Source organism: Entelurus aequoreus, linkage group LG04, assembly GCF_033978785.1.
Source record: "Entelurus aequoreus isolate RoL-2023_Sb linkage group LG04, RoL_Eaeq_v1.1, whole genome shotgun sequence".
Taxonomy (NCBI): Eukaryota; Metazoa; Chordata; class Actinopteri; order Syngnathiformes; family Syngnathidae; genus Entelurus; species Entelurus aequoreus.
Genome location: NC_084734.1, coordinates 8,736,532 through 8,764,333, shown reverse-complemented (window position 1 = coordinate 8,764,333; position 27,802 = coordinate 8,736,532). Strand labels below are relative to the sequence as shown.

General features: G+C 37.4%; 2 protein-coding genes across 2 annotated transcripts in view; one reads left to right on the top strand and one right to left on the bottom strand.

The window, feature by feature from the left end:
• rad9a (RAD9 checkpoint clamp component A) overlaps window positions 1-19,599 on the top strand; it is a 43,933-nt gene extending 24,334 nt beyond the window's left edge. Inside the window, exon 13 of the mRNA XM_062044153.1 lies at window positions 18,720-19,599. The gene's annotated coding sequence lies outside the window, so the exon portion shown is untranslated. The remainder of the gene's footprint in view (window positions 1-18,719) is intronic.
• tbc1d10c (TBC1 domain family, member 10C) lies at window positions 596-27,802 on the bottom strand. The gene is made up of 10 exons (XM_062044152.1): window positions 27,677-27,802; window positions 27,473-27,613; window positions 19,282-19,381; window positions 19,109-19,216; window positions 18,926-19,032; window positions 18,737-18,851; window positions 6,175-6,240; window positions 5,908-6,097; window positions 4,496-4,653; window positions 596-1,875 (listed from the first exon to the last, which is right to left on the bottom strand). The coding sequence occupies exons 2-10, from the start codon at window positions 27,607-27,609 to the stop codon at window positions 733-735; spliced, it is 2,124 nt and encodes a 707-aa protein (XP_061900136.1). The 5' UTR covers window positions 27,610-27,613; window positions 27,677-27,802; the 3' UTR covers window positions 596-732.

Genomic DNA, 27,802 nt, shown 5'->3' with positions numbered 1-27,802 from the left:
AATCCCACGACCGTATACATCTGTATCGGTTCATATCGGAATCGGTAATTAAGAGTTGGACAATATCGGAATATCGGATATCGGCAAAAAAGCCATTATCGGACATCTCTACTTAGTATAGTTCAAGACTTACGGTCATTAGAAAACATGACTGCACATCATAATGGCAGCTACACGTTCCATCTAGGGCTGCAACAACTAATCGATTAAAATCGATTATAAAAATAGTTGCCGATTAATTTAGTCATCGATTCGTTGGATCTATGTTATACGCATGCGCGGAGGCTTTTAAAAAAAAATTGTTTTATTTTTTTAAAATAAATCTTTATTTATAAACTGCAACATTTACAAACAGCTGAGAAACAATAATCAAAATAAGTATGGTGCCAGTATGCTGTTTTTTTTAAATAAAATGCTGGAAAGGATAGAAATGTAGTTTGTCTCTTTTATCCGATTATTAATCGATTAATCAAAGTAATAATCGACAGATTAATCGAGTATCAAATTCATCGTTAGTTGCAGCCCTAGTTCCATCTTTAAAGATCTAAACAAATTATTTGGGAATGTCCGGCGGGCCAGATTGAAAAGCTGTGGCCCCCGGGCCTTAAATTGCCCAGGTCTGGTCTACAGTGTGATCTTTGAGAGCACTCCTGGTTTGTGTTTGAGGAGCTTTGAAGAAAGCCAACAGAACCTCCTAAGCATGTCAAGAAATGACGAACGTGACAAGAAGTGTTAAAAGTAAGATTCAGCAGAGGTTAAATAACTTGTCATTGTTTCTCTTTGGACCTGAAAACTTTCCCCCCTGGTTTGCGGTTTCCTCCTCTCTCCCTCCTTCTTCTTCTTCTCCCGCTCCTCCTTATCCTTCCTGTCCTGCTGATGCCGCCGCCACCACCTCTTCTTCTCCAGCCGCCTCCCTTCCTCCACGAGTTGGTCACTAAAGTCCTGGATCAAGATAGTTGGGACTTGTAGTCCGCTCTCGACCTTCTGCTTGCTCTTTTTGGGCTGCTTACGTTTAGCTGCTTCGGAGGGAGGAACGGCCGGGGTCGGGGAGTCGGTCAGGGTGTGACCGGGGTCGATGAAGAGATCTTTCGAGAGCCGGCGCGTTAAGCTGGACGACTCGCGGATGCAGGCGTCGCCCGAAAAGCTTGTCGCAAGCTCACCGGAGCTTGTCCTCTCCTGAGCAGGACTCACAGTCTCCTTGCAGACTTCAATGGCCGTTGTTTCCTTATGTGCTTCTTTTTGTTCACTTTTGGTGCCTCCTTGCTGATGGATGCATTCAACAAGGGTGTTGGTCTCACATCGGTCGGTGCAAAGTGGATGATCAGTTGCTATTTGTTGCTGGGTCTGGGTCAGCGCCTGTACGTGGCCTGACGTCTCTCTATGGAGCCCTGCTGATGACTCAGTTCTGTGATCCTCATCCACCCCTCCCTTTGATGAGCTCCTGTCCTCTCTGACTGTTGGGGACTCGCAGTTTTTGGCAGCTTGCATCTTTTCCACTCTTCTTACGACTTGAATTCCTGCCATAGATCCTGGTCTATGTGCGTCACTGCCACCTGTATCCTCCTCAAAGTTCAACTCGTTGCAGCTCCTCCAATCCTTGGCTTGCATCGACAGATGCCGGGCAACCTTCCCCCCGGCGTGCCCGCCTTTTTTCCACCTCGAAGTAGACAGGAGCAGGCTGGAGGCCGAGCGAGTGAGGGGCACGAACAAGTTCTCCGGCTCTCTCTCTCTGTTGAGTTGAGCCCAGGCCATTCGGTAACCCTGGCAGCGACCTCTGGGGTCCAAGGTGGACGAGGGTCTGTCTTTTCTCCACTTTGCCAGCTCCTTTTCTGTGTGCCTCCCCAGATCGCTGGCTGATAGCGGTATAGCACACACCTGAAATAGATGTCATCACTGTTTAATAGCAAGAAGGGTATAATACAATTCTCACAATCATGAAAATATGTGTGCCGTGAGATACAGTCTGGTGTGCTGTGGGAGATTATCTAGTTTCACCTATTTGGGGTAAAAATGTTTTTTGCAAACAAGTATTTATATTCCGCAAATAATGTGCCGTTGTTGAGTGTCGGTGCTGTCTAGAGCTCGGCAGCGTAATAATGTTATCCATCCATCCACCTTCTTCCGCTTATCCGAGGTCGGGTCGCGGGGGCAGAGGCCTAGGCAGGGAAGACCAGACTTTCCTCTCACCAGCCACTTCGTCCAGCTCTTCCCGGGGAATCCCGAGGTGTTCCCAGGCCAGCCGGGAGACATACTCTTCCCAACGTGTCCTGGGTCTTCCCAGTGGCCTCCGACTGGTCGGACGTGCCCTAAACACCTCCCTAGGGAGGCGTTCGGGTGGCATCCTGAGCAGATGCCCGAATCACCTCATCTGGCTCCTCTCGATGTGGAGGAGCAGCGGCTTTACTTTGAGTTCCTCCCGGATGGCAGAACTTCTCACCCTATCTCTAAGGGAGAGACCCGCCACCCGGCGGAGGAAACTCATTTCGGCCACTTGTACCCGTGATCTTGTCCTTTCGGTCGTAACCCAAAGCTCATGACCATAGGTGAGGATGGGAATGTAGATCGACCAGGAAATTGAGAGCTTTGCCTTCCGGCTCAGCTCCTTCTTCACCACAACGGATCGATACAACGTCCGCATTACTGAAGACGCCGCACCGATCCGCCTGTCGATCTCACGATTCATTCTCCCCTCACACGTGAACATGACTCCGAGGTACTTGAACTCCTCCACTTGGGGCAGGGTCTCCTCCCCAACCCAGAGATAGCACTCCACCCTTTCCCGGGCGAGAACCATTGACTCGGACTTGGAGGTGCTGATTCTCATCCCAGTCGCTTCACACTCGGCTGCGAACCGATCCAGTGAGAGCTGAAGATCCTGGCCAGATGAGGCCATCAGGACCACATCATCTGCAAAAAGCAGAAACCTAATCCTGCAGCCACCAAACAGGATCCCCTCAACGCCTTGACTGCGCCTAGAAATTCTGTCCATAAAAGTTATGAACAGAATGGGTGACAAAGGGCAGCCTTGGCGGAGTCCAACCCTCACTGGAAACGTGTCCGACTTACTGCCGGCAATGCGGACCAAGCTCCGTAACAATGTTATACTCTTCAATATCAGTAGGTGGCAGCAGGTAGATAATTGCTTTGTAGATGTCGGAACATGGTTTGTCGTGATCCCAATATACAGATGACAGCGGGAGGCAGCATGCAGGTGAAAAGGTATCTAATGCTGAAACCAAAAATAAACAAAAGGTGAGTGCCCCTAAGAAAAGGCATGTGTGTAGTGTTTAAGTTCTTGTCTTGCGCTCCTATTTTGGGGGCTTTTTCTCTTTTTTTGGTATTTTCCTGTAGCAGTTTCATGTCTTCCTTTGAGCGATATTTCCCGCATCTACTTTGTTTTAGCAATCAAGAATATTTCAGTTGATTTTATCCTTCTTTGTGGACACATTGTTGATCGTCATGTCATGTTCGGATGTACATCGTCTTTGCTCCACAGTAAGTCTTTGCTGTTGTCCAGCATTCTGTTTTTCTTTAATTAATAGCCAGTTCAGTTTTAGTTTCGTTCTGCATAGCCCAGTGTTTTTCAACCTTTTTTTGAGTCAAGGCACATTTTTTGCATTGAAAAAATCCGGAGGCACACCACCAGCAGAAATCTTTTAAAAAACAAAACTCAGTTGACAGTAAAAAGTCGTTGTCGCAATTGTTGGATATGACTTTAAAGCATAACCAAGCATGCACCACTATAGCTCTTGTCTCAAAGTAGGTGTACTGTCACCACCTGTCAAATCCCTCCCTGACTTATTTGGAGTTTTTTGCTGTTTTCCTGTGTGTAGTGTTTTAGTTCTTGTCTTGCGCTCCTATTTTGGTGGCTTTTTCTCTTTTTTGGTATTTTCCTGTAGCAGTTTCATGTCTTCTTTGAGTGATATTCCCCGCATCTACTTTGTTTTAGCAATCAAGAATATTTCAGTTGTTTTTACCCTTCTTTGTGGGGACATTGTTGATTGTCATGTCATGTTCGGATGTACATCGTCTTTGCTCCACAGTAAGTCTTTGCTGTCGTCCAGCATTCTGTTTTTGTTTACTTAGTAGCCAGTTCAGTTTTAGTTTCGTTCCGCATAGCCTTCCCTAAGCTTCAATGCCTTTTCTTAGGAGCACTCACCTTTTGTTTATTTTTGGTTTAAGCATTAGACACCTTTTTACCTGCACACTGCCTCCCGCTGTTTCCGACATCTACAAAGCAATTAGCTACCGGCTGCCACCTACTGATATGGAAGAGTATTACACGGTTACTCTGCCGAGTTCTAGACAGCAACGACACTCAACAACAACACATCATTTGCAGACTATAATTACTGGTTTGCAAAAAATATTTTTAACCCAAATAGGTTAAATTAGATCATCTCCCACGGCACACCAGACTGTATCTCACAGTGGTTGAAAAACACTGGCATAGTCATATAGCACTTAGCAGCCGATCTAATCATGTTGACCTCACCTCTGCTATGAAGTCGTCCTCCGCCTCTTGGACCTCACATCGGACGTCCCTCAGCCTCTGCAGGGTCTCCATCTGTCCCTGACACTCCCTCCTTTGCTCGGCCCGACCCAGCACCCTCCGCACCAGCACCACCGCCACCTGCAGCAGCACCCCCGCCCCTTACAGGCCACAAGGATAACGATTAGAGACCGCCGTAATACTTTGCTTGATTGATTGATTGAGACTTTTATTAGTAGGTTGCACAGTGAAGTACATATTCCGTACAATTGACCACTAAATGGTAACACCCCAATAAGTTTTTCAACTTGTTTAAGTCGGGGTCCACTTAAATTGATTCATGATACAGATATATACTATCAGATATATACTATCATCGTAATACAGTCATCACACAAGATAATCACATTGAAGTATTTACATTATTTGCAATCAGGGGTGTGGAGGGGGAGGAGGGGGAGGATATGGACAGCAAGTAGTGGACATAGAGAGAGAGAGAGATCAGAAGGCATAAGAAAAAGTATCCGCATTTGATTGTTTACATTTGATTATTAGCAATCCGGGGAGGGTGTTAGTTTAGGGTTGTAGCTGCCTGGAGGTGAACTTTTATTGCGGTTTTGAAGGAGGATAGAGATGCCCTTTCTTTTACACCTGTTGGGAGCGCATTCCACATTGATGTGGCATAGAAAGAATGAGTTAAGACCTTTGTTAGTTCGGAATCTGGGTTTAACGTGGTTAGTGGAGCTCCCCCTGGTGTTGTGGTTATGGCGGTCATTTACGTTAAGGACGTAGTTTGACATGTACTTCGGTATCAGGGAGGTGTAGTGGATTTTATAGACTAGGCTCAGTGCAAGTTGTTTAACTCTGCCCTCCACCTTGAGTCAGCCCACTTTGGAGAAGTGGGTAGGAGTGAGGTGGGATCTGGGGTGGAGGTCTAGAAGTAATCTGACTAGCTTGTTCTGGGATGTTTGGAGTTTAGATTTGAGGGTTTCGGAGGTGCTAGGGTACCAGGAGGTGCATGCGTAATGGAAAAAGGGTTGAACGAGAGTTCCCGCCAGAATCCTCAAGGTGCTTTTGTTGACCAGAGAGGAGATTCTGTAGAGAAATCTCGTTCGTTGGTTAACCTTTTTGATTACCTTGGTTGCCATTTTATCACAGGAAAGGTTAGCCTCTAGAATGGAACCTAGGTAGGTGACCTCATCTTTCCTGGTGAGAACAATGTCACCCAGTTTTATGGTGAAGTCATTGACTCTCTTAAGGTTGATGTGGGACCCAAACAGGATGGATTCCGTTTTACCCAAGTGTATGGATAGCTTGTTGTCAGCGAGCCAGGTGCAAGTTCTACAGAGCTCAGCACTGAGGACTCACAATATTGCCATCCTAATTGATCTCGGCGGTGTGCGAGAGGGGCTCACCGTTGCAGAAAAACAGGTCCCACACTCGCAGCAGGGCGTTGAAGGGCAGGTGGCGCGTGAACAAGCACATCAGCCAGTCGGTGGCGAACATGAGGGGCTCCACGCCGTGCTGCTGCAGGTGTTTGTGTGCGGGAGGACACGTTCTTCTTAAAAGCCAGGTCAGAAGAGTGGCGTCGAACAGGACTCCCTCCTTGGTGACACATGGTTGACAAAAGCGTTCATGGAGGCATCGCTGCAGAAAACACTGGTAAACCTGGGCATCCTCACCAGGAGAGGGCTGTAGTATCCAGGGAGGTAGCGCTCACTAATTTGCACCAGACACCAGAAGGCCTCCTGTCACAAGACAAAGAAAATGTCAGTGACGTGCAGTCACTAGAGGCAGGGGAGGCGGGGCCTCACCTGCCATCATGGAAAGAAAAAAAAGTTAAAAAAAATTAATTGTTATATGTATCCAGTGATTATACTATAAAGTTATTTTCCATTTAACTTCACCAGTTTTAGATAATTTTTATACAAAATCGCTAAATTTTCACATTTGCCGTTCAAATACTGAGAAGAGACGGTTGAGGCACTTGTGCCTCACCATGGATTGCGGACTCGGCTAACTGCTGGCCTGCTGTGCAGTGAGACCGTATTGCTATATGAATTATATTATACATTTCCATAGTTTAGTTAGCTGACGTATATAATGTACAGTGTATTTTGTCAACAACTGTATGTGTGTAACGTATTTCTTGTGCTGAGCGATCATAAAACTGCTGCGAAGACAGTGTCTTCAAGACACACTGGCTGAGGCTCGCCTCGCAGTAACCCCGCCTCCTTGTGACGGTGCACCCCCGCCGTAGAAAACGGGGGGGGGGGTCCATGTTATATCAACTAAAGCCCACACTTAAACTTTCCACGTGCAAGATTGAATCTATTGTAACCTATTTTTATGGGCTTTCCTCTTTGTGATGTTAATTCCTGTTACACGCTGTTATACAGTATATGCCTTGCGCTCTTATTTTGAAGGCGCTAAGAGCGGAAGTGATGGCACGTTGGAGTGGAGCGGAGGTTTTTGAAAGAAGGTAAATAAAGTGGTCCTCGTGTAAACTGGAGCCTCTGTGTTTATTATTTTGTAGTTTCATGCAGTATAGGCGACATTTATAAACCCTCGGTTACACTATTTAAAAAAGTTATTTAATAAGAAGCCAGAAAGTGCAAAAACAATAATGTTTATGTTGGAGGAGTTGTGAATGACCGCAGGGCCACAACATTAGGTACACCTGCAGACTGCAGCACGGATTTCATATTTCATTCATTCACAACTCCTCCAACACAAACATTATTGTTTTTGCACTTTTTGGCTTCTTATTAAATAACTTTTTTAAATAGATTCAATCTTGCACGTGGAAAGTTTAAGTGTGGGCTTTAGTGCATTAATCCAGCACAACAGCGGCCCATGGACTTCATTTATAAGTAAAGGTAAAACCATAATAATGTTGTTTTTTTTTATTAAATGTGCTTTTTGTGTGCTACAGTTTGTATGTGTGAAGTTAAAGTTAAGTTAAAGTACCAATGATTGTCACAGACACACTAGGTGTGGTGAAATTTGTCCTCTGCATTTGACCCATCCCCTTGTTCACCCCCTGGGAGGTGAGGGGAGCAGTGGGCAGCAGCGGCGCTGCGCCCGGGAATAATTTTTGGTGATTTAACCCCCAATACCAACCCTTGATGCTGAGTGCCAAGCAGGGAAGAATGCTGGTATGAGCTGTTAAACATAACCCATTAACTGCTGCCAATCACATGGTGAATAAGATACTCTTTAGGGTTCATATGTTTGTAAATCTGACTGTGATGAAGTCAGTGCCTCACCAGCCATGAACCTCACCGCACGTCACTGGAAAATGTGTACAATTTTTACTGTTGTGGACGGATATACAGTGGTGGTCAAAAGTGTACATACACTTGTAAAGAACATCATGTCATGGCTGTCTTGAGTTTCCAATCATTTCTACAACTCTTATTTTGTTGTGATGTAGTGATTGGAGCACATACTTGTTGGTCACAAAAAAAACATTCATGAAGTTTGCTTATGAATTTATCATGGGTCTACTGAAAATGTGAGCAAATGTGCTGGGTCAAAAGTATACATACAGCAATGTTAATATTTGCTTACATGTCCCTTGGCAAGTTTCACTGCAATAAGGCGCTTTTGGTAGCCATCCACAAGCTTCTGCTTGCATTTTGGACCCCAAAATTGCTGCAGTTCAGCTAAATGTGTTGCTTTTCTGACATGGACTTGTTTCTAAAAGAAGCAAACTTCATGAATCTTTTTTGTGACCAACAAGTATGTGCTCCAATCACTCTATCACAAAAAAATAAGAATTGTAGAAATGATTGGAAACTCAAGACAGCCATGACATGATGTCCTTTACAGGTGTATGTACACTTTTGACCACGACTGCAAGTACTATTTGCCAAAAGATAATAATTCTTCAACATTTTAGAATTGTTATCGCTGTTCCTTCTAATAACCAAATATGGCAAAGCTACAGAAAAACCACACATTTGTTCCGAGTGACCAAAGAATTTTGCATTAAAAATGTTTTTTTTTATTCCACCTTTTGTGACGATCTGTCACATTCGCATCTTGTTATGTTTCCTTAGTTGGTGTTCATTTCCTGTCAGTGCTCTTATTTTGGTTCCATTTCCTGCTTGTCTCCCTGAGTGCTATTTCCCCTCACCTGCTGCTGATTGGTAGCCTGGCCACACCTGGTGTCAATCAGCTGGCTGCTATTTGTTCCTGCCTCGCCCTCCAGTCAGGGCTCTGTGATTGGTTTCCTGGTATCCTGTTACCGGTTATTCTATTAAAGTCATGATTTGTTGGTGGCGAACCCTAAGATACATGACTTTAATAGGATAAGAGGTGACAGGATAACAGGAAACCAATCACAGAGCCCTGACTGGAGGGCGAGGCAGGCATAAATAGCAGCCAGCTGATTGACACCAGGTGTGGCCAGGCTACCTATCAGCATCAGGTGAGGGGGAACAGCGGTCAGGGAGACAAACAGGAAATGGAACCAAAATAAGAGCACCGACAGGAAATAAACACCAACTAAGGAAACATAACAAGACGTGAATGTGACAGATCGTCACACATTTATCTTAACACAAACTAACGCAATTGTGTTATGTCAGTGCTTCTCAATAATTTGTTTAACGCCCCTCTCAAAAGAAGAACAAATGTCATACCCCTCCTTACACTCTGCCGCCATTAATAACAGTGTTATACGCCTATAACATTGTTATAAGTACACCTCTGCGTAACGTTGCAGTGTTTCCCATAAACTGCCATGATACCTGTGGCGGTGGGGGCGTGGCTATGGGCGTGGTCACCATGACATCATCAAGTAATTTGCATAATTTACTACAATGATATGATTTTCTCTAAAAAGGCTCAAAAAATGTATACTTACTAATTAATAATAACCGTTTTGTTTTAAACGTCCATCCATCCATCCATTTTACAATATAATTACAACACTTTATGTACATATTTATATACAGATTTGAACAATAAGTTATTCACTGAAATATATTTATTAATTGTGGTTCTTACAAAAAATATATCTTATAAAATATAAAAGCTAAAATGTCTCTTAAAGCTCTGCCCCTTTAATTAGTGCATACTAAATAATTTAACTTTAGCCTACTACTACAACCATATTATTTACCAGCAACATAAAGTGAAACAGAGGCAGAGGTCTCCTGCCACAGTCAGTAACAAATAAACAGAAAACAGTAGTGGTCAAATACAAATAAGGCAACAAGAGAAGTATCCTACACTTCTCTTTTGTAAAGTAAATCTGAACAGCCTATATGGGCATCTACATCAACTATATGATATGTCTGAGAAGCTGGACAGGACAAAAAAAAATTTAAATTTTTTTTTTTTAAATTTATTTGTGGCGGACGTAATTCTTTTATGGCGGGCCGCCACAAATAAATGAATGTGTGGGAAACCCTGCGTGGTATTCTTGTTGATATTAAAGAAAACAAGAAATAAATATAGATCAACTTACAACAAAGAATAACTTTATTAGTATATTTAAAGTGCATCAATTTGCCTGAAAAATTTTTTTTTAAAAAATCCTTATTTAAAATATGACCATTTATTTACCGGCTTGAACCATTTACCATATTTTTCAGACTATAAGGCGCACCTAAAATCCTTTCATTTTCTCAAAAATCGACAGTGCGCCTTATAACCCGGTGCGCCTAATGTACGGAATAATCCCGGTTGTGCCTACTGACCTCAAAGCAATTTTATTTGGTACATGGTGTAATGATAAGTGTGACCAGTAGATGGCAGTCACATATAAGAGATACGTGTAGACTGCAATATGACGCCAGTAAACAACACCAAAACTTGAAATGTTCCCATAAGAATATAGAACATTACACACGGCGCTCAAAAAGCTAGGAAGGATTGTCGGCGCGTTATGGCTACAGTAGTCAGACGTACTCGTCAACATACGAGTATTAGTACAGTGCGTGGCGTTTTGTTTCGCAATATTATGCAACAGCAAGTTTTCTTACTTTCTGGTACCTGCTGATGTGTATTTGGGATCTGCATAAGTCCTGAAAATGTCCGCGCATCCGCCTTTGTAGTCTGTTGTTGATAAGCTTCGTCTTTTTCTCTATCTTCTTGTTATGTGACATTCATCCTACGCTGTTGCCATTTCTAATATAAAGTAGTGCAAAGTTCTTACTTATATCTGTCAGTAACCTCGCCATGAAAGCGCTAAAACCTACCGGTGTAGTGAGTTTACATTATTCACCCAATGAACTTTGGTTATTAGAGAGTTCCGGTCGGACGGTTTTTCACGGGACACATTTCCGGGCGTTGTTGTTGCACTAGTGAGCCACGGATGAGGAGATGCTGCTCCGTTATTGATTGAAGTAAAGTCTGAATGTCATTAAAACAGTTAGCGCCATCTTTTGACACTTCTTCCACTCCCGTCCTCGCACGCTACACCGCTACAACAAGGAGAAGACGCCGTCGAAGTGGAGGCACGTAAATAAGACCGCCCACAAAAGCGACTGTCAGAAAGCGACTTGAAGATGATGTGTAAAACATCATCTATGCAACATTTTGAGCAAAGAACCACCATTACATGTTATGTAGACCACAAGGAAGTCTTTTACATTAAGAAAATAATAATAATAATGTGACTCCTTTAATGTGCCCTATAATCCAGTGCGCCTTATATATGAAAAAATATCAAAAATAGACCATGCATCCGCAGTGCGCTTAATAATCCAGTGCGCTTTATGGTCCGGGAAATACGGTATGCTTCCTATTGGTGATGTTTTTAGACTATTTAGAAAAAAAATCATAATATGACTCCTTTAATGTGCCTTATAATCCAGTGCGCCTTATATATGAAAATAGACCTGAATAGTGCGCCTTATAATCCCGTAATACTAAAAAATTAAATAAACTCAATGAGTAATACATTCAAATTGATCAGCAAAATTAACAAAAACACTTCAACCTTCAAAACAAAAATGAAGTAAACATGTTTTATATATATATATATATATATATATATATATATATATATATATATATATATATATATATATATATATATATATATATATATATATATATGTGTGTGTGTATATGTATATATATATATATATATATATATATATATATATATATGTATATATATATATATATATATATATATATATATATATATATATATATATATATATATTAGGGATGTAACGGTACGTGTATTTGTATTGAACCGTTTCGGTTCAGTTCGGAGGTGTACCGAACGCGTTTCCACACGAACATATTAAGTAGCGTAACGCACGTTGTGTAAACAATGCACACCGAGGCACAACACACGGCATGCTAGCAGCTAACGGGCTACGATAGACTGACCATACGTCCTCTTTTCACCGGACATGTCCTCTTTTGCGGCGCTGTCAGGGCGGACTTTCTTAAATGCCTCAAATGTCCGGCATTTTGAGTTAGGGTTGCGTGTATTTTCAATGTACGTTCAGGGTTAAGAAGGGGTTAAAAACAAAACAAACAGCAGCATTGGTGAGGGAGGGGCAGAGACACAGAGAGAGAGAGAGAGTTATGATAAACGTGCATGCGTCGCCTGGCTCTGCTTTTTATCCATAGATTTATCACATTGAATGTTTTATTATATATAGCAGGGGTGTCAAAAGTGTGCCCCGGAGGCCATTTGCGGCCCACAGCTAATGTTTTAAAGGCCCACGGCACATTCTAAAAATACTATTAAAATAAACAAAAACATAACAAAAGTGAAATAAAAAAGCTTAAAGGTTAAATGTCATTTAGAAAAAGTTGCAATGTTGACTAATAAAACAAAGCTGTTTTTTTTCTTTCTTTCAAACTGTCATTGCTCAAAACATAATATTGAATCAAAATCAATGTTATTATGAATTATTGACCTATCCAAGGTTCCCATGACTTCACATCAAATATTACACTACGAAAAAAAAATTTGGTGGAAGATTTTGCAAATTTGGTAAATAAATAACCCAAAAATTTATATTTTGTTGTTTTCTTACTGTACCGAAAATGAACCAAACTGTGACCTCTAAACCGAGGTACGTACCGAACCGAAATGTTTGTGTACCGTTACACCCCTAGTATATATATATATATATATATATATATATATATATAATAATAATAATGGATTAGATTTATATCGCGCTTTTCTATTGTTAGATACTCAAAGCGCTCACAGAGAAGTGGGAACCCATCATTCATTCACACCTGGTGGTGGTAAGCTACATTTGTAGCCACAGCTGCCCTGGGGTAGACTGACGGAAGCAAGGCTGCCAGTTTGCGCCTACGGCCCCTCCGACCACCACCTACCATTCATTCATCATTCATTTCACCGGTGTGAGCGGCACCGGGGGCAAAGGGTGAAGTGTCCTGCCCAAGGACACAACGGCAGCGATTTTTGGATGGTAAGAGGCGGGGAGCGAACATGCAACCCTCAGGTTTCTGGCACGGTTGATATATATATATATATATATATATATATATATATATATATATATATATATATATATATATATATATATATATATATATATATATATATATATATATATATATATATATATATACGATAAATGCTTTAAAATATCGGAAATTATCGGTATCGGTTTTTTTTGTTTTTTTGTTTGTTTTTTTAAAAAATTAAATCAACATAAAAAACACAAGTGCACCAACCCAAAAAACCTCCCTCCCCCATTTACACTCATTCACACAAAAGGGTTGTTTCCTTCTGTTATTAATATTGTGGTTCCTACATTATATATCAATATATATCAATACAGTCTGCAAGGGATACAGTCCGTAAGCACACATGATTGTGCGTGCTGCTGGTCCACTAATAGTACTAACCTTTAACAGTTCATTTTACTAATTTTCATTAATTACTAGTTTCTATGTAACTGATTTTATATCGTTTTACTTTCTTTTTTATTCAAGAAAATGTTTTTAATTTATTCATCTTATTTTATTTTATTAATTTAAAAAAAAAAGGACCTTATCTTCACCATACCTGGTTGTCCAAATTAGGCATAATAATGTGTTAATTCCACAACTGTATATATCAGTATCGGTATCGGTTGATATCGGTATCGGTAATTAAAGAGTTGGGGAATATCGGATATCGGCAAAAAGCCATTATCGGACATCCCTAATATATATATATATATATATATATATATATATATATATATATATATATATATATATATATATTATATATATATATATATATATATATATATATATATATATATATGTCTGTGTATGTATATATATATGTATATGTGTGTATGTATATATATATGTATATGTGTGTATATATATATATATATATATATATATATATATATATATATATATATATATATATATATATATATATATATATCACAATGAGGAAGTTAGGATCAATGGCTACAATGTTGTGCACAACTTTTCCAAGCAGGCTTTTAAAGCAAGATACTGCATGATACTGATAAAGCATGTTCCCCGGGGTCACATGTGTCCCCCCAGGGGTGTCCGCCCCACAATTTGAGAAGAACTTCTCTACGTTAAGATGTTTAATCACATTTTTTACACCAATGGCTGCCTCCTGAAAACTCAGACGCTGGACGATGACTTTTATATTTGAAAATAAAATAATGAGGTGGAAAAAAAGAAAACATTATATACTGCATTTTTAAAGACAAAGCTTTGTGTTATTATTAATGAACATTCCAGACTTTTCGCTTTACATTATCCATTTTTTTTAATAAAATGTGTTGGGCTGAATACTCACCCCCCTGCTCGCTCTTTTGACACCCTTGGCTTGCAATTGTACTTTTTACATTAGTCCACCAGATGGTGCTGTTTATCCCCCTTTCCAAGTGCTCACATTGCTCATATTTACTGTTTTCTGCAAGGGTGCCTTAATGTATATTGTCCTGTTTGGAATGCTTCATTGTGTGAATGCTCCAAACATTCACACATGCTTTTCTACACCAGAATGCATCTATTTATTATTATTCTTCTTCTACTACTTCTTCTTCTTCTCCAGATTTTGGCGCGCTCTACCTTCCACATTTTTCACCCGATTCAAAGCCTTCCAACTTCAAACTGTTCAGCCTATTCGGGAATCGCAGGCTTTCCCTTGACAAATTCCAAAAATTCCCAGGTTTTCCAGGACATTTTACCTATTTAAAATGAATGGGACATTTTTCAAACTTCCACAATTCCCACATTCTTCAACCTATTCAAACCATTCCAACGTCAACACATTCCACTCACCCTGGACATTCAAACTACCATTTTTCCATGTTCAACAAATTTCCAGGAATGCCTGGACTCCTTTTCCTTTTTCCATCCCATTTCAACCGTTCCACTGTCAAAACATTTTTCTTAGTCCGGACAAAAAAAACTAGTTGGTTTAGGAACTAGCAAAATTCCTGGTTTTCCCTAAATTCCAGGAATTCCATAATACTATATCTCAATCAAAAAACTGTTTCTTGACCGATTTGAACCATTCCAACACCAACCAATTCAGTTCATTCAATTTTTTTTTTTTAAATCCAGCTTTTCCAAATTTCCAGGAAGTTCCCATTGAAATGAATGGGACATTTTTCCAAGTTGCACTATTCCCACATTTTCCAACCTATTCAAACCATTCCAACATCAACACATTCCACTCACCCTGGACATTCAAACTACCATTTTTCCACATTCAACAAATTTCCAGGAATGCTAGACTCATTTTCCTTTTTCCATTCCCATTTCAACCGTTGCACTGTCAAAACATTTTTCTTAGTCCGGACAAAAAAACAAGTTGGTATAGGAACCAGAAAAATTCCTGGTTTTCCCGAAATTCCAGGAATTCCATAATACTATTTCTCAATTAAAAAACTGTTTCTACTTCAACAGTTCTTGACCGATTTGAACAATTCCTACACCAACCAATTCAGCTCATTCAGGACATTCAATCTTTTTTTTTTTAAATCCAGCTTTTCCAAATTTCCAGGAAGTTCCCATTGAAATGAATGGGACATTTTTTCCAAGTTGCACAATTCCCACATTTTCCAACTTATTCATACCATTTCACCGTCACCTCATTCCACTCACCCTGGACAGTCAAACTACCATTTTTCCATGTTCAACAAATTTCCAGGAATTCCTGTTGTTATGGTTTTTTTTACCCTATTTCCAACCTTTTTCATTTGACAACTCCTTTTCCTTTTTTCATCCCATTTCAACCGTTCCACTGTCAAAACATTTTTCTTAGTCCGGAAAAAAAAAATTATTTGGTTTAGGAACCAGAAAAATTCCTGGTTTTCCCGAAATTCCAGGAATTCCATAATACTATTTCTCAATTAAAAAACTGTTACTACTTCAACATTTCTTGACCGATTTGAACAATTCCAACACCAACCAATTCAGTTCATTCAATATATTTTTTTTTAAATCCAGCTTTTCCAAATTTCCAGGAAGTTCCCATTGAAATGAATGGGACATTTTTCCAAGTTGCACAATTCCCACATTTTCCAACCTATTCAAACCATTCCAACATCAACACATTCCACTCATCTTGGACATTCAAACTACCATTTTTCCACATTTTCAGGAATTCCTGGTTTTCTTTAACCCAATTTCCAACCTTTTTCGTTTGACGACTCCTTTTCCTTTTTTCATCCCATTTCAACCATTCCACTGTCAAAACATTTTTCTTTGTCGGGACAAAAAAAACTAGTTGGTTTAGGAACTAGAAACATTCCTGGTTTTCCCGAAATTCCAGGAATTCCATAATACTATATCTCAATCAAAAAACTGTTACTACTTCAACATTTCTTGATCGATTTGAACAATTCCAACACCAACCAATTCAGTTCATTCAATTTTTTTTTTTTTAAATCCAGCTTTTCCAAATTTCCAGGAAGTTCCCATTGAAATGAATGGGACATTTTTCCAAGTTGCACAATTCCCACATTTTCCAACCTATTCAAACCATTCCAACATCAACACATTCCACTCATCCTGGACATTCAAACTACCATTTTTCCACATTCAACAAATTTCCAGGAATTCCTGGTTTTCTTTAACCCTATTTCCAACCTTTTTCGTTTGACGACTCCTTTTCCTTTTTTCATCCCATTTCAACCGTTCCCACTGTCAAAATATTTTTCTTTGTCGGGACAAAAAAAACTAGTTGGTTTAGGGACTAGAAACATTCCTGGTTTTCCCGAAATTCCAGGAATTCCATAATACTATTTCTCAATTAAAAAACTGTTTCTACTTCAACAGTTCTTGACCGATTTGAACAATTCCTACACCAACCAATTCAGCTCATTCAGGACATTCAATCTTTTTTTTTTTAAATCCAGCTTTTCCAAATTTCCAGGAAGTTCCCATTGAAATGAATGGGACATTTTTTCCAAGTTGCACAATTCCCACATTTTCCAACTTATTCATACCATTTCACCGTCACCTCATTCCACTCACCCTGGACAGTCAAACTACCATTTTTCCACGTTCAACAAATTTCCAGGAATTCCTGTTGTTATGTTTTTTTTTACCCTATTTCCAACCTTTTTCATTTGACAACTCCTTTTCCTTTTTTAATCCCATTTCAACCGTTCCACTGTCAAAACATTTTTCTTAGTCCGGACAAAAAAACTAGTTGGTTTAGGAACCAGAAAAATTCCTGGTTTTCCCGAAATTCCAGGAATTCCATAATACTATTTCTCAATTAGAAAACTGTTACTACTTCAACATTTCTTGACCGATTTGAACAATTCCAACACCAACCAATTCAGCTCATTCAGGACATTCAATCTTTTTTTTTTTAAATCCAGCTTTTCCAAATTTCCAGGAAGTTCCCATTGAAATGAATGGGACATTTTTTCCAAGTTGCACAATTCCCACATTTTTCAACCTATTCAAATCATTCCAACATCAACACATTCCACTCATCTTGGACATTCAAACTACCATTTTTCCACGTTCAACAAATTTCCAGGAATGCTGGACTCCTTTTCCATCCCATTTCAACCGTTCCACTGTCAAAACATTTTTCTTAGTCCGGACAAAAAAAACTAGTTGGTTTAGGAACCAGAAAAATTCCTGGTTTTCCAGGAATTCCATAATACTATTTCTCAATTAGAAAACTGTTACTACTTCAACATTTCTTGACCGATTTGAACAATTCCAACACCAACCAATTCAGTTCATTCAATTTTTTTTTTTTCAAATCCAGCTTTTTCAAATTTCCAGGAAGTTCCCATTGAAATGAATGGGACATGTTTCCCAAGTTGTACTATTCGCACATTTTTCAACCTATTCAAACCATTCCAACATCAACACATTCCACTCACCCTGGACATTCAAACTACCATTTTTCCACGTTCAACAAATTTCCAGGAATTTCTGGTTTTCTTCAACCCTATTTCCAACTGTTTGACAACTCCTTTTCCTTTTTTCATCCCATTCAACCGTTCCACTGTCAAAAACATTTTCTTAGTTATGACTAAAAAAAATAGTTGGTTTAGGAACTAAAAAAAATCCTGGTTTTCCTGAAATTCCAGGAATTCCATACTATTTCTCATTTAAAAAACGGTTACTACTGTAACATTTCTTGACCGATTTGAACAATTCCAACACCAACCAATTCAGCTCATTCAATCTTTTTTTTTTTTTTTAAATCCAGCTTTTCCAAATTTCCAGGAAGTTCCCATTGAAATGAATGGGACATGTTTTCCAAGTTGCACAATTCCCACATTTTTCAACCTATTCAAACCATTCCAACATCAACACATTCCACTCACCCTGGACATTCAAACTAACACTTTCCCAAGTTCCAAACCAAATTCCGGTTTTCCTGGAAATTCCAACTCTTCAACATTCAAACTATTCCTACATTCATACTACATTCTGTCTGAATTTCACTTCAACTTCAGCATTGGAGCGTTCACACTCGCCTCATCTCGTATGTAAATATGTTTGTTTTAAAAAAATATTTTTTACATTTTGTCAGAAACAAGACAGTGGAGTCATGTAGTACTGGCATTCAAAAATATTGGTAATATTTGAAATGTACTGCATGTTTCAGGCATAAGTCATTTAAAAAATCTATTTAATTAAAGTGGAAACGAATATTGTACAATATTTTTACAGGGGCTTTTACAACTTTTTCTGTCAATATAGGGACCAATGTTCTTTTTTGGGATTCATTTTGGGTTCATAGGACCAAAGTTGAAGTACCTCAGCTGGCATGTTCATCAAGAGGACTGCAGCCACGGGTCCTTGAGCCTGACAATAGCCATCCTCTGGCTTGTACTGAGTGAAAGCTTTCAACACTCTGAACAATCCCTGCTGCCTAAACACAAGCACGGTGATAGGATTCTGAGAAACAGCAGCAAGGAATACCAGCGATGATGCAATGCAGCATACCCGTGTCCCTCCTTGGAGAGGAACATCTCGTGGAAAGGAAACTGTCGGTCCAGATCTCTCTCGATGACGTCCACCCACTTCTGCAGCGCGGCCTTAGAGTCCAGACACTGACACCACATGTTTGGTCTCCTTTTATCTGTCATTTGAATTTTAGTGAGATTCTTGGGTTGGTTTGTTTTTTACCTGGTAGAGGTGTTTGTTGTTGTTCATCCTGTTGGTGGCGCCACAGAGCAGAGGCCAGCACTTTGCTCTAAGTGAGGATGGGATACCTTTCTGGCACTGAACTTTGACCTGTAACCAACATGGATGCTTGTAGATGGATAGAGATGGATGGATGGATGGATGGACGGACACACCATGTTATTCTTCTTGAACAAGATGCTCTCCCATTGGTCCATGACGTTGATCCACTTGGCTTCCCTCTGCCTGACCAGTTGAGGCCGCGGGCCCGCAGTCCTGCTGACACATTATACACAAACACTCAAAAAAAGGCATTTAAACTGTTTATATCATGTGATTATAAATGTTAGGTTGGATTAAATTATATAAAAATTTTAGTAAATGTATTTAGTGTGGCGACACATTGCTTTTATTACAAATAATAGCTTTACGGTTTTATTGGTGCATTTTGCATTTATTTGGACTGGACTCTCACTATTATGTTAGATCCACTATGGACTGGACTCTCACAATTTTATGTTAGATCCACTATGGACTGGACTTTCACAATTTTATGTTAGATCCACTATGGACTGGACTCTCACACTATTGGACTTTCACAATTTTATGTTAGATCCACTATGGACTGGACTCTCACTATTATGTTAGATCTACTATGGACTGTACTCTCACACTATTATGTTAGATCCACTATGGACTGGACTCTCACACTATTATGTTAGATCCACTATGGACTGGACTCTCACACTATTATGTTAGATCCACTACGGACTGGACTCTCACAATTTTATGTTAGATCCACTATGGACTGGACTCTCACTATTATGTTAGATCCACTATGGACTGGACTCTCACTATTATGTTAGATCCACTATGGACTGGACTCTCACTATTATGTTAGATCCACTATGGCCTGGACTCTCACTATTATGTTAGATCCACTATGGACTGGACTCTCACACTATTATGTTAGATCCACTATGGACTGGACTCTCACTATTATGTTAGATCCACTATGGACTGGACTCTCATTATTATGTTAGATCCACTATGGCCTGGACTCTCACAATTTTATGTTAGATCCACTATGGACTGGACTTTCACAATTTTATGTTAGATCCACTATGGACTGGACTCTCACTATTATGTTAGATCCACTATGGACTGGACTCTCACTATTATGTTAGATCCACTATGGCCTGGACTCTCACTATTATGTTAGATCCGCTATGGACTGGACTCTCACACTATTATGTTAGATCCACTATGGACTGGACTCTCACTATTATGTTAGATCCACTATGGACTGGACTCTCATTATTATGTTAGATCCACTATGGCCTGGACTCTCACACTATTATGTTAGATCCACTATGGACTGGACTATCACTATTATGTTAGATCCACTATGGACTGGACTCTCACAATTTTATGTTAGATCCACTATGGACTGGACTTTCACAATTTTATGTTAGATCCACTATGGACTGGACTCTCACTATTATGTTAGATCCACTATGGACTGGACTCTCACTATTATGTTAGATCCACTATGGACTGGACTCTCACACTATTATGTTAGATCCACTATAGACTGGACTATCACACTATTATGTTAGATCCACTATGGACTGGACTCTCACACTATTATGTTAGATCCACTATGGACTGGACTCTCACTATTATGTTAGATCCACTATGGACTGGACTCTCATTATTATGTTAGATCCACTATGGACTGGACTCTCACACTATTATGTTAGATCCACTATGGACTGGACTCTCACTATTATGTTAGATCCACTATGGACTGGACTTTCACAATATTATGTTAGATACACTATGGACTGGACTTTCACACTATTATGTTAGATCCACTATGGACTGGACTTTCACAATATTATGTTAGATCCACTATGGACTGGACTATCACACTATTATGTTAAATCCACTATGGACTGGACTCTCACGCTATTATGTTAGATCAACTATGGACTGGACTCTCACAATTTTATGTTAGATCCACTATGGACTGGACTCTCACGCTATTATGTTAGATCCACTATGGACTGGACTCTCACAATTTTATGTTAGATCCACTATGGACTGGACTCTCACTATTATGTTAGATCCACTATGGACTGGACTTTCACAATATTATGTTAGATCCACTATGGACTGGACTATCACACTATTATGTTAGATCCACTATGGACTGGACTCTCACGCTATTATGTTAGATCCACTATGGACTGGACTTTCACAATTTTATGTTAGATCCACTATGGACTGTACTTAGGGGGGGGGGGGGTCACCCACAACTGCGGTCCTCTCCAAGGTTTCTCATAGTCATTCACATTGACATCCCACTGGGTTGTGAGTTTTTCCTTGACCTTATGTGGGCTTTGAACCAAGGATGTTGTTGTGGCTTGTGCAGCCCTTTGAGACACTTGTGATTTAGGGCTATATAAATAAACATCGATTGATTGATTTTAAATATGCCGAGGTACCTTGTTTTATTTATTTTTTATTGATAATTGGTTACAAAAGGTCTGACAAAAACCAAATCGTATGAAAATAATAAAGAAACAATGCAAATCCAGAATGTATTCTATTTGTAGAGTTACATATTCTAAAGGGAAACCACACTTTTTGGGGGGAATTTTGCCTATCAAGAGACAACGACGACTACTTTGGGACAAATATTTCTGAGCCTGAATATAAGGAGGATGAGCTACTAATTTTAGAAGCTGAGTGATAAGCAGATCCAGCAAGTAAGACTATTGCGGAGTACTAAAGTCCTATCTCGATCACAGAACATTATTTGCTGGAATTGGCAACTTTGTCTCTGACCTGTGGGGCTCCTCAAGGCTCCATTCTGGGACCCCTATTGTTCCACTTGTACATGCTACCTAAATAAATACAGACCATTTACCATTTCACTGGGCCAGAAAATACACATAAAACATTTACATACTGTTGTTGTTGTTGTTGTTTTTTGGGACACCGTTGAGGTATTAGTATAAAATTGTCAAAAAAAATTCTCATTACATCACAAATTTTAGCCCATGTTTTATTTTTTTATTTTTTTTACAATTTTTACTGTTGATTTTTTAAATTTGGACACCCCAGATTTATTTGTATAAAAATGTCAGTTTTTTCTCATTACATAACACATTTTTGCTCATGTTTTTTTTTTTTTTTAACATTCTCACTGTTGATTTTTTTAAAATTAGGATACCCCTGAGTTATTAGAATAAAAATGTAATTTTTTTTGTCATTATATCTCAAATTTTTGTCGTGTTTTTTTTTTTTACATTTTTACTGTTTTTTTTTTTTAAATGTGGACACCCCTGAGGTATTAGTATAAAATTGTACGTTTTTTTCTCATTACATCACACATTTTTGCTCATGTTTTTTTTTTTTAATTCTCACTGATGTTGTTTTTTTTATTTGGACACCCCTGAGTTATTAGTATAAAATTGTCAGTTTTTTTTCTCATTACATCATACATTTTTGCTCATGTTTTTTTTTTTTTTTTTTCTTACATTCTTACTGTTGATTTTTTTTTTTTTTTGGACACCCCTGAGTTATAAGTATAAAATTGTACGGTTTTTTTTCTCATTACATCACACATTTTTGCTCATGTTTTTTTTTTTTTTTTCTTACATTCTTACTGTTGATTTTTTTTTTATTTGGACACCACTGAGTTATTAGTATAAAATTGTACGTTTTTTTTCTCATTACATCACACATTTCTGCTCATGTATTTTTTTTTTTTTTACATTCTTACTATTGATTTTTTTTATTTTATTTGGACACTCCTGAGTTATTAGTATAAAATTGTACGTTTTTTTCTCATTACATCACACATTTCTGCTTATGTTTTTTTTTTTTTTTTACATTCTTACTATTTTTTTATTTTTTTTTATTTGGACACCCCTGAGTTATTAGTATAAAATTGTATATTTTTTTCTCATTACATCACACATTTTTGCTCATGTTTTTTTTTTTTTTTACATTCTTACTATTGATTTTTTTTTTTTTTTTATTTGGACACCCCTGAGTTATTAGTATAAAAATGTCCGTTTTTTTCTCATTATATCTCAAATTTTTGCTGATGTTTTTTTTTTTTTTTACATTCTTACTGTTGTTTTTTTTTAAATGTGGACACCCCTGAGTTATAAGTATAAAATTGTCAGTTTTTTTCTCATTACATCACACATTTCTGCTCATGTTTTTTTTTGTTTTTTTTTAACATTCTTACCGTTTTGTTTTTTTAAAATTTGGACACCCCTGAGTTATTAGTATAAAATTGTACGTTTTTTTTCTCATTACATCACACATTTCTGCTCATGTATTATTATTTTTTTTACATTCTTACTATTGATTTTTTTTTTTGGACACCCCTGAGTTATTAGTATAAAATTGTACGTTTTTTTCTCATTATATCTCAAATTTTTGCTCATGTTTTTTTTTTTTTTTTACATTCTTACTGTTGTTTTTTTTTAAATGTGGACACCCCTGAGTTATAAGTATAAAATTGTCAGTTTTTTTCTCATTACATCACACATTTCTGCTCATGTTTTTTTTTTTTTTTTTTTAACATTCTTACCGTTTTGTTTTTTTTTAATTTGGACACCCCTGAGTTATTAGTATAAAATTGTACGTTTTTTTCTCATTATATCTCAAATTTTTGCTCATGTTTTTTTTTTTTTTTTACATTCTTACTGTTGTTTTTTTTAAAATGTGGACACCCCTGAGTTATAAGTATAAAATTGTCAGTTTTTTTCTCATTACATCACACATTTCTGCTCATGAATTTTTTATTTTTTTACATTCTTACTATTGATTTTTTTTTTTTTGGACACCCCTGAGTTATTAGTATAAAATTGTACGTTTTTTTCTCATTACATCACACATTTTTGCTCATGTTTTTTTTTTTTTTTACATTCTTATAATTGTTTTTTTTTTTTTTATTTGGACACCCTTGAGTTATTAGTATAAAAATGTCCGTTTTTTTCTCATTATATCTCAAATTTTTGCTCATGTTTTTTTTTTTACATTATTACTGTTGTTATTTTTTTAATGTGGACACCCCTGAGTTATCAGTATAAAATTGTCAGTTTTTTCTCATTACATCACACATTTCTGCTCATGTTTTTTTTTAAACATTCTCACTTTTGATTTTTTTTTTTATTTGGACACCCCTGAGTTATTAGTATAAAATTGTCCGTTTTTTTCTCATTACATCACACATTTTTGCTCATGTTTTTTTTTTTTAATTCTCACTGATGTTGTTTTTTTTATTTGGACACCCCTGAGTTATTAGTATAAAATTGTCAGTTTTTTTCTCATTACATCACACATTTTTGCTCATGTTTTTTTTTTTTTTTTTTCTTACATTCTTACTGTTGATTATTTTTTTTTGGGCACCCCTGAGTTATAAGTATAAAATTGTACGGTTTTTTTTCTCATTACATCACACATTTTTGCTCATGTTTTTTTTTTTTTTTTTTCTTACATTCTTACTGTTGATTTTTTTTATTATTTGGACACCCCTGAGTTATTAGTATAAAATTGTACGGGTTTTTTTCTCATTACATCACACATTTCTGCTCATGTATTTTTTTTTTTTTTACATTCTTATTGATTTTTTTAATTTTATTTGGACACTCCTGAGTTATTAGTATAAAATGGTACGTTTTTTTCTCATTACATCACACATTTCTGCTTATGTTTTTTGTTTTTTTTACATTCTTACTATTTTTTTTATTTTTTTTTATTTGGACACCCCTGAGTTATTAGTATAAAATTGTTTGTTTTTTTCTCATTACATCACACATTTTTGCTCATGTTTTTTTTTTTTTTTACATTCTTACTATTGATTTTATTTTTTTTTATTTGGACACCCCTGAGTTATAAGTATAAAAATGTCCGTTTTTTTCTCATTATATCTCAAATTTTTGCTGATGTTTTTTTTTTTTTTACATTCTTACTGTTGTTTTTTTTTTAAATGTGGACACCCCTGAGTTATAAGTATAAAATTGTCAGTTTTTTCTCATTACATCACACATTTCTGCTCATGTTTTTTTTTTGTTTTTTTAACATTCTTACCGTTTTGTTTTTTTAAAATTTGGACACCCCTGAGTTATTAGTATAAAATTGTACGTTTTTTTTCTCATTACATCACACATTTCTGCTCATGTATTATTATTTTTTTTACATTCTTACTATTGATTTTTTTTTTTGGACACCCCTGAGTTATTAGTATAAAATTGTACGTTTTTTTCTCATTATATCTCAAATTTTTGCTCATGTTTTTTTTTTTTTTTACATTCTTACTGTTGTTTTTTTTTAAATGTGGACACCCCTGAGTTATAAGTATAAAATTGTCAGTTTTTTTCTCATTACATCACACATTTCTGCTCATGTTTTTTTTTTTTTTTTTTTAACATTCTTACCGTTTTGTTTTTTTTAAATTTGGACACCCCTGAGTTATTAGTATAAAATTGTACGTTTTTTTTCTCATTACATCACACATTTCTGCTCATGTATTTTTTATTTTTTTACATTCTTACTATTGATTTTTTTTTTTTTTTTTGGACACCCCTGAGTTATTAGTATAAAATTGTACGTTTTTTTCTCATTACATCACACATTTTTGCTCATGTTTTTTTTTTTTTTTACATTCTTATAATTGATTTTTTTTAAAAATTTGGACACCCTTGAGTTATTAGTATAAAAATGTCCGTTTTTTTCTCATTATATCTCAAATTTTTGCTCATGTTTTTTTTTTTACATTATTACTGTTGTTATTTTTTAAATGTGGACACCCCTGAGTTATCAGTATAAAATTGTCAGTTTTTTCTCATTACATCACACATTTCTGCTCATGTTTTTTTTTAAACATTCTCACTTTTGATTTTTTTTTTATTTGGACACCCCTGAGTTATTAGTATAAAATTGTCCGTTTTTTTCTCATTACATCACACATTTTTGCTCATGTTTTTTTTTAGTTTTTTTTTTACATTCTTACTGTTGATTTTTTTTTAATTTGGACAACCCTGAGTTATTAGTATAAAATTGTACGTTTTTTTCTCATTACATCACACATTTTTGCTTGTGTTTTTTTTACATTCTTACTGTTGTTGTTTTTTCAATGTGGACACCCCTGAGTTATTAGTATAAAATTGTCAGTGGTTTTCTCATTACATCACACATTTCTGCTCATGTTTTTTTTAACATTCTCACTGTTGATTTTTTTTTTCATTTGGACATCCCTTGAGTTATTAGTATAAATTTGTCAGGTTTTTTTCTCATTACATCACACATTTTTTGCACTTTTTCTTTTCTTTTTTTTAAAACATTCTCTCTGTTGATTTTATTTTATGTGGATACCCATGAGTTCTTCGTATAAAATTGTACGTTTTTTTTCTCATTACATCGCACATTTTTGCTCATGTTTTTTTATTGTTATTTTTGTACATTCTTACTGTTGATTTTTTTTCAATGTGGACACCCCTGAGTTATTAGTATAAGATTGTCAGTTGTTTTCTCATTACATCACACATTTTTGCTCTTTCTTTTTTTTTTTTAACATTCTCACTGTTGATTTTTTTATTTATTTGGACATCCCTGAGTTATTAGTATAAAATTGTTAGGTTTTTTTCTCATTACATCACAAATTTTTGCCCATGTTTTTTTATTTTTTACATTTTTACTGTTGTTGTTTTTATTATTTGGACACCCCTGTGTTAACATAATGTTATTTGCACGGTCTGATAATTCTCCAAGCGTGAAATTGTTAAAAGACATGCATCATACAAATTTCTTTAGTGAGAGCGATGAAGTACTTTATTGGCGCACATTATTTTTAGGCTTTCGCGGGCCGCATAAAACGATGCGGCGGGCCAGCTCTGGCCCCCGGGCCTTGAGTAGGACATGGGTGCCGTAGAGTTTTGCGATGTACTGTAACTAAATGTCTCTTCAATGCTACGAAGAGGAGAGAGTTACGCGTGAGGTCGGCCCTCATAAGTGTGCTGCATACTTGTTAGTATACAAATGCCAGGAAACAGGAAAACCACACGGCAGCAAAGTGCATGAGTCTCCATGGCAACAGGTGAGCGCGTAACCAGTGAGGAAAGTTTCCAGACTAAAATAAAGGAGGCATTTCTCATTAAGGGTCGTATAGGTTGACCTTCCAGTTGCATTGTATAAATAATAATAATAATAAATTCCCTTTTAGGCCTGTTGCCTTTTATAGTCAATACATGTTGCTTGTGGACTGAGATTTTCAGTGCCTGAAACCCAGACCACAGACACGAAACCTGCCTTCATGCGAGCGCGAAAGGAGGAACTGCTCACCGAACTTCAGATCCGTCGGACACGATGAAGCCAAAACGATCCGTCTCAAGTCCGGAGCTGACTTCTGACCCCGGCTCAGATCCACGCCTGTCCTCCTCACTGCACATCCCTGGTCCTGGCCTGGATGGACTCAGCATTTCACTGAAAGAGGAGATGGCGTGTAACAGTCGACCATTCAGTCGTCTTCATCAGACAAGGTCTCACCTGGAAATCAAAATGAGGCCTTAGTTGTTGCGTTTCAAAGCAAGGATCTTCTTGCATGTCCTCTGGCGGTGAACAATGACTGACTTCCTCTTACTTGCTTGTGGCTTTTGCCTCCCCTTCTCTCTC

Coding starts and splice junctions, on each gene's coding strand:
- tbc1d10c (XM_062044152.1), bottom strand. CDS start 27,609: ATGCTGAGTCCATCCAGGCCAGGACCAGGGATGTGCAGTGAGGAGGAC. Junction 19,382..27,472: donor TCCGACGGATCTGAAGTTCG/GTGAGCAGTTCC, acceptor ATGTGTCAGCAG/GACTGCGGGCCCGCGGCCTC. Junction 6,241..18,736: donor TGATGAACATGCCAGCTGAG/GTACTTCAACTT, acceptor GTCTTGTGACAG/GAGGCCTTCTGGTGTCTGGT.